Here is an 11,864-nt window from a genome sequence, read left to right as displayed (position 1 = left end):
TTTTGTGTCAATTATTTCATGCTATTAGTTAAATAGAGTAACTTCATTCCTTGTTTACAGAGTCATTATTTGATTGGTATTGGTAGTTGTTATTTACACTATACACATACTGTAGCATATTATTGGGTACCACCTTGACATCTCTGATCTGCTTGCCTCAATTCATTAATGCTAGAACATTGGTCGCCAGGATTAGCTATGTGTATCTAGTCTCTTAATAATTGCATAATGGTGCAGATTAGGCATGTTCATTATAGTCATACTGAGTAGGTGATGCATTCTTTCGCTATCTTGCTAGATCCTCCAGAGTCACGTGCCTGTTGCATTTATTTTGACAAAAAAACAGAACCACTACTGCAATATAGGCCTGCAACTTTGAACGTTTTCAGCAACCTCTGCTCAGACTTAAATAGCAGTGTTCCAAGATCTTCCACTAGGGGTGACTGTAGTATCCTCAAATGGACAAAAAGGAGACACCAGAGGCACCCCTCATTTTAGATCACAAGGGGTCTTTATTTTCATACTGTATGCTCTCACTCTCATCACTATCTCCTTTGCCATCTTCTCATGTCTTTTCTTGGAACTCCATCCACACACACACACACAACTTTAGCATCTTGTTTACAATTTTCAAATTTTAGGTGTCCAGCTGAGGCCTTGGATGGATCATGTTGCAAGGAGATGGGCACAGGGGTATGTACAGTACAAGTCCAAAGTTTGGACACACCTACTCATTCAAGGGTTTTAATTTTTTTAACAATTTTCTACATTGTAGATTAATAGTGAAGTCATCAAAACTATGAAATAACACATGGAATGAAGTCTCTTCTTCTTATTGGTGTCCTTTAGTAGTATTTTCTTTGCAGCAATTCGACCATGAATGCCTGATTCCTGCAGTCTCCTCTGAACAGTTGATGTTGAGATGTGTCTGTTACTTGAACTTTGTGAAGCATTTATTTGGGCTGCAATTTCTGAGGCTGGCAAAGCTAATGACCTTATCCTCTGCAGCAGAGCTAACTCTGGGTCTTCCTTTTCTGTGGCGGTCCTCATGAGAGTCAGTTTCAGTCAGAAAAATAAACCCATAGCTCCAGCACAGAATGGCATGTAGGGATAGTTTATTACAATGTAGAATATGTATATATCCTATAATACAATGTCATTTAGGAGTAATGTATTACAATGTGAAATACTATATATCCTGACGACATGTTAGTTACATGTAGGCGTCACGCAGACGTTAGTAAGGCGTTGGTATCATGTAATGTCAGTCAGACGTTCAATGGTAGGCAACAGCCACACGGTGGTACAGTTGCCTAAGCTTAATTCTGGCACTTGTAACCCCCCATACTCTTCTGTTAACGACAGGGGTGTAGACAAGCCGTTCATTTGCGGAAGTGTGGATCTAGGTTTTAAACAAGAACGCAACAACAAAGGGCATTGCTTTGGAAAGTCGTGGAAATACGATATCTATCGCCAAGGCATACATATTCAGTTGGTTGCTCCAAATTTGACACGTGAGTCCATCGTTTATACTTTTTTAGCCTTTATTAGTTTCCCCTTTCAATTTGATTGAATCTTTATTAGCTGCATGTTCTCACTTATGTGAGTGTTTGATGCAGTCTACCCTAGCCAAGATACCCGATGGAGTTGAGTACGGAGGCGATGAATTTTCGACTACATTGAGTCAGTATCAGTCGATACTTGTAAAATGTCCAGTGACAGGCTACCCTAAATTTAACAACAAGTTATTTCTTCCATCGTGACTTTTGAAGTTAACAAAATGCCACGCTTTCGCTTTCGCTCTGTAGTTTGCCGCGGGTCTGATACTGTTAATAAATGATAGGCCTACACTGTAACATGAAGTACATAGTTGCAGTCTTATTGAAGTTGTACTTTTTTTCTTCAAATCTATTCATTTCAGTCACACCATGGCTGCCGCGGAACCAGTCTACAGTCCAACAACAGTTTCAGAGACCAAATCCAAAAAGTGGTTAATTGTACCAACAGATAATTTGGATAAAGTCAGATGTTTGATAAAGGTGGTGGAAGTGGTAAGTCATATTCTTGTCATAGTTCTTGTTATGATACTGTTATTGTTAATGTTCCACTGTGTTGGGCAAGTCTTAATCCAAGCATAACATTGAACAAACAAATGTAAAGTGTTGGTCCCATGTTTCATGAGCTGAAATAAAAGATCCCAGACATTTTCCTTATGCACAAAAAGCTTATTTCTCTAACATGTTTGGCACAAATTTGTTTACCTCCCTGTTAGTGAGCATTTCTTTGCCACGATAATTCATCCACCTGACAGGTGTGGCATATCAAGAAGCTGGTTAAACGGCACGGTCATTACACAGGTGTACCTTGTGCTGGGGACAAAAGGCCACTCTAAAATATGCAGTTTTGTAACACAACACAATCGCACAGATGTCTCAAGTTCTGAGGGAGTGTGCAATTGGCATGCTGACTGACTCTGGTGGACATTCCTGACTGCAGGAATGTAGCTAGAGAATTGAATGTTCAACATCGTTTTAGAGAATTTGGCAGTACGTCCAACCGGCCTCAACCACAGACCCTGTATATGGCGTTGTGTGGGCGAGCGGTTTTCTGATGTCAACGTTGTGAACAGAGTGCCCCGTGGTGGGGGGGTTATGGTATGGGCAGGCATAAGCTGTGGGCCATGAACACAATTGCACTTTATCTAAGGCAATTTGAGTGCAGAGAGACACCGGGACGAGACCTGGAGGCCCATTGTCGTGCCATTAATCCTCCATCACCTCATGTTTTAGTATGATAATGCACGGCCCCATGTCGCAAGGATCTGTACATAATTCCTGCAAGCTGAAAATGTCCCAATTCTTCCATGGCCAGACGTCACCCATTGAGCACGTTTGGGATGCTCTGGATCGACATGTACGACACTGTGTTCATGTTACCGCCAATATCCAGCAACTTCGCACAACAGCCTGGCCAACTCTATGTGAAGGAGATGTCGCACTGCATGAGGAAAATGGTGGTCACACCAGATACTGACTGGTTTTCTGATCCACGCCCTTACTTTAAAAAAAAAAAGTATCTGTGACCAACACCTGCATATCTGTATTCCCAGTCAAGTGAAATCCATAGATTAGGCCCTAATGCATTTATTTAAATGGACTGATTCCCTTATATAAACTGTAACTCAGTAACATCTTTGAAATGGTTGCATTTTATATTTTTGCTCTGTGTATTTCAGAGGAGAGACCAGAAGGTTGTCTTCCTATCTGTCTGTCTGTTCTGATGGCACCAAGTAGTAAAACAGGGTTAGATCAACTCTGGTGACAATATTACTTTTATCTAGTGGTGTCATCACATGTTTACTTTGTGCTCCAGATAAGACCAGATGAACAAGTTAGTATGTAAAATGTCCAAGTATAAACACCTGTCTCCCTTGCCAGTTATGATACCACGTTCCTTGTAAGTGGATGGTCTGCGTGTAATAAATAGAATATGCCGATTTTCAAATGCTACCATTGTTTTGTATGTAACTGGATCTGGCTCCCAGAAACTGGGGGTTGTCTATCCCACAATTAACAGGCCAGTTTGTAAATCATAACCTTTGTCTTTCTTAGGGTGTGACCATTGTCAGCTGTTTTTCTTGATTATTCCTTGAAATGTGAAGGTCAGACCATTCTATAGAACAGTTGCAACAGCGATGATGCACCCATCAGAACACACTCATCACACCACCACCAGTCCTCCCACATCCCCTTCATGATGGCCTGGGGTATTTGTCAGCATAGAGATGACCCTCAGGAACCTTTAACTGATCGTCAGGCCTAAGACAGCTAAGTTGTTTTTCAGATTTCAGAGTCCAGATCAGTCACTATGGAGCTGCTGTAACCAGTTGAGGGTAGCTGACATCAGATCCTGTATCTTTAGCTCTATATAGCCTGTCTAGAACAGCACTCCAGTTGGACATATCACCTAGCTCACATATTAAAGAGGAGACTGGGTCGGAAACCATTTTAGACAATTGAAATGCCTCCGTGTTTGCCTATATGAAAGAGCAGCCGTGCTTAAGTCAGCGTGTGTGTGTGTGGTGCGCATATGTTCGGGGTGGGGGTGTCTTTAAAAGCAATTCTGTTGAATTGGGTGAGGCTACTACAGCTTGGAATTCTGTTGAATTGGATGAGGATACTACAGCAGACTGCTGTTGAATTGGATGAGGATACTACAGCAGACTGCTGTTGAATTGGATGAGGATACTACAGCAGACTGCTGTTGAATTGGATGAGGATACTACAGCAGACTGCTGTTGAATTGGATGAGGATACTACAGCAGACTGCTGTTGAATTGGATGAGGCTACTACAGCAGACTGCTGTTGAATCATGTTTGACCCCTTTCTGTGTCCCGCTGGTCATCACAAGTGGCAGAGCTGTGACATGTCTACATTTGAACTGGATATCATGAATGGCTTACTCTTATTCCTAGACCCCAATGTCAAGGCTTCAACTATTTGACTGCCTTCGTAACTGCAGTGAAATGTGATCTTCAATTGAATTCAAATCACATGGTTTATGGCTGCTATCTTGTATTTCTCCCCAGTTAACAAGATCTTGAAACAAACTCTTTCCCTGCAGAGGGAGGGCTTGTTTGGGTGAGGGCACCTCTTGTACTATTAGGTTGGCCTGTGAGTAAGCAGGTTAGAGGTCGATGTTTACTAGTTGCCATAGTTTGGGATTGAGCTCTTAGTCCAGGCAATTTTTAAATGAATTTCATCTCCTTCTGAAGCAGGAAATCTGAGTTGGTTCAGAGTTTGTCTCTTGTGGAACTGCAGTCTGGAGACAGACAGTGATGACACGGCTCTGTCTTCCTCAGATCACTGGGTCCTTAGTCAAGCTAATCAGAGTCAGGTGTTAGCAATACCATCTAGCGGTGCACTGAAAATGAAATTAGCAGCCAGATGCAAAATGTCATTACCAGGGTTATTTTAAGCCTTGCTGTTTGACCTTCTTACTGTGTGTGAGAGAAACGATGGATTCCTCCAAATATGATCGACATTGCAAGAATGCTTGGCAAGCTCATTGGACATAAATATCTGTGGATTTTAATGTCATGTAAAGCATTTCCCGCTTAAAGCCACAAAGAACCCTCAGATCTAATGCTTTTTAACTCTCTGCTCTTTCTCTTGCAACACAACACTTTGCTAGAGTTGTGTGTTCATATAACCTTGTGGAGAGCACACACAGTCTTACACAGCTAACCTTGTGGAGAGCACACAGTCTTACACAGCTAACCTTGTGGAGAGCACACACAGTCTTACACAGCTAACCTTGTGGAGAGCACACACAGTCTTACACAGCTAACCTTGTGGAGAGCACACAGTCTTACACACAGTCTTACACAGCTAACCTTGTGGAGAGCACACACAGTCTTACACAGCTAACCTTGTGGAGAGCACACACAGTCTTACACAGCTAACCTTGTGGAGAGCACACACAGTCTTACACAGCTAACCTTGTGGAGAGCACACAGTCTTACACAGCTAACCTTGTGGAGAGCACACACAGTCTTACACAGCTAACCTTGTGGAGAGCACACACAGTCTTACACAGCTAACCTTGTGGAGAGCACACAGTCTTACACAGCTAACCTTGTGGAGAGCACACACAGTCTTACACAGCTAACCTTGTGGAGAGCACACACAGTCTTGCACAGCTAACCTTGTGGAGAACACACACAGTCTTGCACAGCTAACCTTGTGGAGAGCACACACAGTCTTGCACAGCTAACCTTGTGGAGAGCACACACAGTCTTGCACAGCTAACCTTGTGGAGAGCACACACAGTCTTGCACAGCTAACCTTGTGGAGAGCACACACAGTCTTGCACAGCTAACCTTGTGGGAACACACAATTCAGTGCTATTCAAAATCCCATTTTCCCTAACCTGTACTCATACCCTAACCTTATCCCAAAAACCTAACCCTAGCTCCTAACGCTTAACGTATTCTAACCTGAACACTATTTCTAACCTTAACCCTAAACCCCCTAGAAATAGCATTTGACCTTGTGGGGACATTCAATGTCCCCAATTGGTCAACATGGTTGTTTATTTACTCTTCTTGTGGGTACTTAAAAATAAAAATTCAATTTGGTTTAACCTTTATTTAACTGGTCCCCACAAGAATAGTTAAACACACACACACACACACACACACAACAGACTGTAAAGAAAGTGTTAAAGGTGCTGCAGAAGATGTCCTGTTGAGTAGGAGGCCCAGTCTTTATAACAGTGTTGACGTCAGCCTGTAGGGTCATGTAATAAACTGCAGATATAGAGCTGTGGCTTCATTAACACTATGGCTGGGGGAAAACAGCCCATGGTGCATTTTACCTTGTAATATGGAACAAAGGCCTACATACTGTACAGTTTAGCCACTGTTTTTATAGACACACACACATATGGCACATTCTGCTCAGCACCGTATTACAGTGAGAACATGTTTGCTGTCTATTGTTTAGTTTTCGGTAGCCATTTAGCACTGTCTAGCTGAATAGTGTGAGGACAGATCCGCAGTATGCTGTCTGGCGTGGGGACAGATCCTCAGCGCAGTATGCTGTCCGGCGTGGGGACAGATCCTCAGAGCAGTATGCTGTCTGGCGTGGGGACAGATCCTCAGAGCAGTATGCTGTCTGGCGTGGGGACAGATCCTCAGAGCAGTATGCTGTCTGGCGTGGGGACAGATCCTCAGAGCAGTATGCTGTCTGGCGTGGGGACAGATCCTCAGAGCAGTATGCTGTCTGGCGTGGGGACAGATCCTCAGAGCAGTATGCTGTCTGGCGTGGGGACAGATCCTCAGAGCAGTATGCTGTCTGGCGTGGGGACAGATCCTCAGAGCAGTATGCTGTCTGGCGTGGGGACAGATCCTCAGAGCAGTATGCTGGGGACAGATCCTCAGAGCAGTATGCTGTCTGGCGTGGGGACAGATCCTCAGAGCAGTATGCTGTCTGGCGTGGGGACAGATCCTCAGAGCAGTATGCTGTCTGGCCTGTTCCTTCCAAACAATAGATAAGGAAACGAAAACAAAAAGCAGGAACCCATGAGTCAGTTAAAGTGTGTTTTTGCTGGCCTTGTGGCCTTTCTTAGGAATATTTATTAGTAGTGGCTATTGAGAAATCAAAATGGGGTCTGTGGGTGTTGTAAAGGGGTGGATCCTTTAGTTGGTCACCGTTCTAATGGCAACATGAAAAAGCTATTTTGTGTGTGGTGCGGTATGAATAGAGCCAGTATGTGGTGCTTCCATCACGCTGTGATGAGCTTTTAAGAACACTGTGATGGTCACACCAGAAGAATCCTCTCATTGTGAAGATTACATTAAAGAGTTGTCCCTTCCTCCAAGCCCAACTCTGAACAACGCATGAAATATTTAGACATTTACATATACCCTCATTTACATAGGGCTATGATAGTCACTCAATTCTTCAGTCAACTCTACTGATGTCACTATATTGGCACAACATATAAATATAGCATCAGAAGACAAAATCCTGAGTTCATCAGTACTCAAGCATGTTTGACGACACTAAATCACCTCTAACCTGTTTTATATCTGAGACAAAAAAATACAACTTCCCATTTAGGGTAGGCTGCAGGGTAGCCTAGTGGTTAGAGCTTTGGACTAGTAACTGGAAGGTTGCAAGTTCAAATCCCCAAGCTGACAAGGTACAAATCTGTCGTTCTGCCCCTGAACACTGTTCCTAGGCTGTCATTGAAAATAAGAATTTGTTCTTAACTGACTTGCCTAGTTAAATAAAGGTTAAAAAAAAGATATATATTTTTTAGCTCTGGTAGTACTACAGTGCCATCTGTTGTTGAGACTGAGGTAGTGCATGATCAGTTAGTTTTGACTTGTGTGTCCTCAGCTCCTGTCGTTTGTGGCCTTCATTCTTGAAGAGGTAGTGACGAACTGTATGAGCTGCTCTCCACTGTACTTCTTTGAGTTTGTCAGCTGCACAGCCTTCCTCTTCACAGCTCTCCTCCTCATCCTCCTCGCTACCACCCTGCACAAGAGAGTGGGCATCAGTTGCTGGCCCTCCCTGGTGAGTTGTGTGTGTGTGTGTGTGTATGAATATACACATATGTTGATACATGAGGCCCACTGACCTGCCTAACATTTGTATGTTTATCATTCATAAGACTTTGTGTGTGTGTGTGTGTGTGTGTGTGTGTGTGTGTGTGTGTGTGTGTGTGTGTGTGTGTGTGTGTGTGTGTGTGTGTGTGTGTGTGTGTGTGTGTGTGTGTGTGTGTGTTTGTGAGAGGATACTTGTATTCCCATTTAAATGTATGCTGGTGTATAACCATGCTGACTTGTCTCTTGCAGGACTTTGTGTACACAGCTTTGATGGCTGCATTCTTCCTCATCGCCTCCATTGTGTTTGCCTCAGATAATGGTGGAACTGACCTGGAGAATGCTGCTGTGGTAAATGAACATCTTCACTCAGACTGTCCTCATACCTCAGGGTCCTGGTTACTGTTTTTTCAAATGAAGACAACATATCAGCCCAAACCAAGCTGGGTTTAGATTGAAAGGAGAACCTTTTTGTTTGTTTGTTACAAGATGTTTTACTAATGTTAATACTTAGTAATAACTTATTACTATTTATTTTCAGGCATTTGGCTTCCTGGCCACTGTGGCATTCCTGGTGGATGCTGGCTGGTTTGTGAAGACCAGGGGTTTTCCTTTTAAAAAGACCAACCAGCAAGCTGCAAGCAATGGCGGGGCCCCTGTGGCAGAGGCCGAGAAACTCAACAGGGAACAGAACGAAGCAGACTAGGCCCAGGGATACCTAACGAGTGTAACACTGGTGTCTCTTTCTCCCACATTTACACACGCAAACAGGCAACACACTAAGACTATCAGAGGGCCACCTTATATCTGCTTAAAGGAAGGAAAGGAATCTCCAGTAGTTTTAACAGCGGGACCATTTTTGTAGGAGACATGGTCTGTGTTGTATACATTCTGTTTCCTTGGACCATGGAGCTGCTTGGAATGGGACCACTCATTGATAGAAATAGACCAAGGCTCTCCAACCCTGTTCCTGGAGATCTATCCTCCTGTAGCTTTTCACTCCAACCCTGTTCCTGGAGATCTATCCTCCTGTAGCTTTTCACTCCAACCCTGTTCCTGGAGAGCTATCCTCCTGAAGCTTTTCACTCCAACCCTGTTCCTGGAGATCTATCCTCCTGTAGGTTTTCACTCCAACCCCAGTTGTAACTAATCTGGTTCAGTTTATAACCATGTAATTATTAGAATCAGGTGTGTTAGATTAGGGTTGGAGTGTGAACCTACAGGAGGGTATCTCTCCAGGAACGGGGTTGGAGTGAACCTACAGGAGGGTATCTCTCCAGGAACAGGGTTGGAGTGAACCTATAGGAGGGTAGCTCTCCAGGAACGGGGTTGGAGTGAACCTACAGGAGGGTATCTCTCCAGGAACAGGGTTGGAGAGTCCTGGAATAGACTATTATGAGATTTTAAGATCACTGTATTGCCTTACCACTGACTGTCATTCCTGCATTTCTCAGTGTTACTGGGATGAGCACCTATCTGTACTTGCATCTTATCAAGATGGCTCCAGCTATGCAAAATGCTGTATCTAATCTCTCTCTAAAAAATGGTTTGGGAGTTGAAGAACAATATTTATCCAGTTATTTACAGTCAAACATTATTTAACCGGAAGAAATCGTTTAAAAAGTCGACATCATTTATTAGCCAGTTTAAGGAATGACAATATGATTCAATTCAAACTCTTTAGTAAGGAAAGGGAACAGTAATGCCAGAATCGTTTTTACAGAAATATGATCTTTTTTAATGGGCCCCTATGTCTGTCATTTTATTTTAGACCTATTTCTCACAAGTATCCCCAAGTCATAGATTTCTATGGTTTTAAAATTTCAGTCCATGCAAGCAAGCTCCCCAGTATTTCTATATGAGGCCAACTCCACGTTCCTTATTGGTGTTCATACCATATAGATTCATTTTAAATATAGCAATCAATGAAACTAACTGACTATATCTGTAATGTTTTTAAATGCTTTTTCAATCGCAGTTTATGTATTTTAATTGTATGTGTTTTTCTTTATTTCAGAAGTAACTTGGAGGGGTCAGGGAGGGAGGGAGGGAGGGAGGGGTCAGGGAGGGAGGGAGGGAGGGAGGGGTCAGGGAGGGAGGGAGGGAGGGAGGGGTTCAGGGAGGGAGGGAGGGCGGTCGGGAGGGGTCAGGGGAGGGAGGGAGGGCGGGGTCAGGGAGGGAGGGAGGGCGGGAGGGAGGGGTCAGGGAGGAAGGGGAGGGGGAGGGGTCGGGAGGGAGGGGTCAGGGAGGGAGGGAGGGGTCAGGGAGGGAGGGAGGGCGGTCGGGAGGGGTCAGGGAGGGCGGGAGGGAGGGGTCAGGGAGGGAGGGAGGGGTCAGGGAGGGAGGGGTCAGGGTTTTGGAAGATTTAATTATTTATTGTCCTGGATGGATTTTATCTTTCAGTTTTTCTTCTGTTCAGTCAGGTGACCTTGTGTGTAATGAATTTAGTTACTTTCAGCTTAGAATGAGACCTCAATGTTCATATTTTAGTCAACAGCTAACTTAGCGATATGACGTAGATGCACCAAGTGAACAGCATAGTGGGTCAATTTCCACAACTAAGAGCGTTGGCGTGCGAGTCTAAACTTCTCCTCTGTTCTGTTCCCGTGGCTACCACATTGTAAGAGGTTTAAGTGAACCTGTGCAGATATTGTGTGACTGTGTGAGAGTAAAGTCTTGCAGGGTTGCTTGTGCAACGTCATTTCGCTGACCTTTAACTCCCAGGTTGTAGATTAATAGTTTTGAAATGTTCGTTTCAGAGAATATCCTGGGATTGTACTGATGGACACCTCTTTCCCCCAAAACGTTCGTACACATTTGATTGGCCAATGAATTACTTACTTGATAAGTAGCATGGTTAGGGTCAGAAATCCAGATTTCTTAAAACATTTCTTTAAAAAATGTCATCGGAGTCAATCAACAGGGAAATAAATGATATGCTGGATTCATCCAACAGCTGATCTGAAATGTCTTAGGTGATAGTAGAAAGTAATAGGGTAGACATCTATAATACGTCTTTTTTCTAGTGTTGGAATAAGACAAGACATTCCCATCCAAGTACAGTACAATAAGTGTTTTCTCAGGACAAATACTGTAAAAGGTTGATTCATGTGGTGTTGTCGATGAAAGCAATGTGATACTAGTGCCCTATTCCTAATCCTATCAGATACACAGTACATTAAATAACTTGAAGGTTTGACTTGGAATTGGGCATATACATAGCCCTTATCTAAACCTGTGCCTTTATACTGACTAGTAATATTCATAGATAGCAATATCTACTCAATGTTTTATGCCTTCATTTTTGTAATTTAAAAAGCGTCTATACTGTGTCAATAATTCGTCATGCAATAAATGGCATCACTTTTCTGAAGTATTTAGTTTCATGGGATTACTGGTTAAGAGCTTATATCTGTACATCTATCTCTATCTATCTATCTATCTATCTATCTATCTATATATATATATATATATATATATATATATATCTATCTATCTATATCGATCTATATCTATATATAGAAATATATATATATCTATATATAGATATAATATATATATTAAAGATGAAGCGTGGCTGGGTCTTTCAGCATGACAATGATCCCAAACACACCGCCGGGCAACGAAGGAGTGGCTTCGTAAGAAGCATTTCAAGGTCCTGGAGTGGCCCAGCCAGTCTCCAGATCTCAATCCCATAGAAAATCTTTGGAGGGAGTTGAAAGTCCATGTTGCCCAGCAACAGCCCCAAAA

The 11,864-nt window shown here is 43.0% G+C and overlaps 1 protein-coding gene across 2 annotated transcripts; it reads left to right on the top strand.

Annotated features, from left to right (window-relative positions):
- The first annotated feature begins 1,359 nt into the window (after window positions 1–1,359).
- On the top strand, window positions 1,360–10,139 carry LOC139405697 (CKLF-like MARVEL transmembrane domain containing 6). 2 transcript variants are annotated; one of them, XR_011633898.1, is made up of 6 exons: window positions 1,360–1,514; window positions 1,922–2,051; window positions 7,909–8,085; window positions 8,367–8,465; window positions 8,656–9,382; window positions 9,420–10,139. XR_011633898.1 is itself a non-coding variant. In XM_071148120.1 (5 exons), the coding sequence occupies exons 2-5, from the start codon at window positions 1,929–1,931 to the stop codon at window positions 8,818–8,820; spliced, it is 564 nt and encodes a 187-aa protein (XP_071004221.1). In that variant the 5' UTR covers window positions 1,360–1,514; window positions 1,922–1,928; the 3' UTR covers window positions 8,821–10,106. The 2 variants fall into 2 exon arrangements, 1 of the variants encoding a protein (XP_071004221.1); XM_071148120.1 differs by having other exon boundaries at window positions 8,656–10,106.
- The last annotated feature ends 1,725 nt before the right edge of the window (window positions 10,140–11,864 follow it).

Source organism: Oncorhynchus clarkii, chromosome 3, assembly GCF_045791955.1.
Source record: "Oncorhynchus clarkii lewisi isolate Uvic-CL-2024 chromosome 3, UVic_Ocla_1.0, whole genome shotgun sequence".
In the NCBI taxonomy this organism is placed as follows: Eukaryota; Metazoa; Chordata; class Actinopteri; order Salmoniformes; family Salmonidae; genus Oncorhynchus; species Oncorhynchus clarkii.
The sequence above is the reverse complement of the archived record's forward strand: the minus strand, read 5'-3'. Positions and strand labels throughout refer to the sequence as shown.

Coding starts and splice junctions, on each gene's coding strand:
- LOC139405697 (XM_071148120.1), top strand. CDS start 1,929: ATGGCTGCCGCGGAACCAGTCTACAGTCCAACAACAGTTTCAGAGACC. Junction 2,052..7,908: donor TGATAAAGGTGGTGGAAGTG/GTAAGTCATATT, acceptor GTGTGTCCTCAG/CTCCTGTCGTTTGTGGCCTT. Junction 8,466..8,655: donor ACCTGGAGAATGCTGCTGTG/GTAAATGAACAT, acceptor ATTTATTTTCAG/GCATTTGGCTTCCTGGCCAC.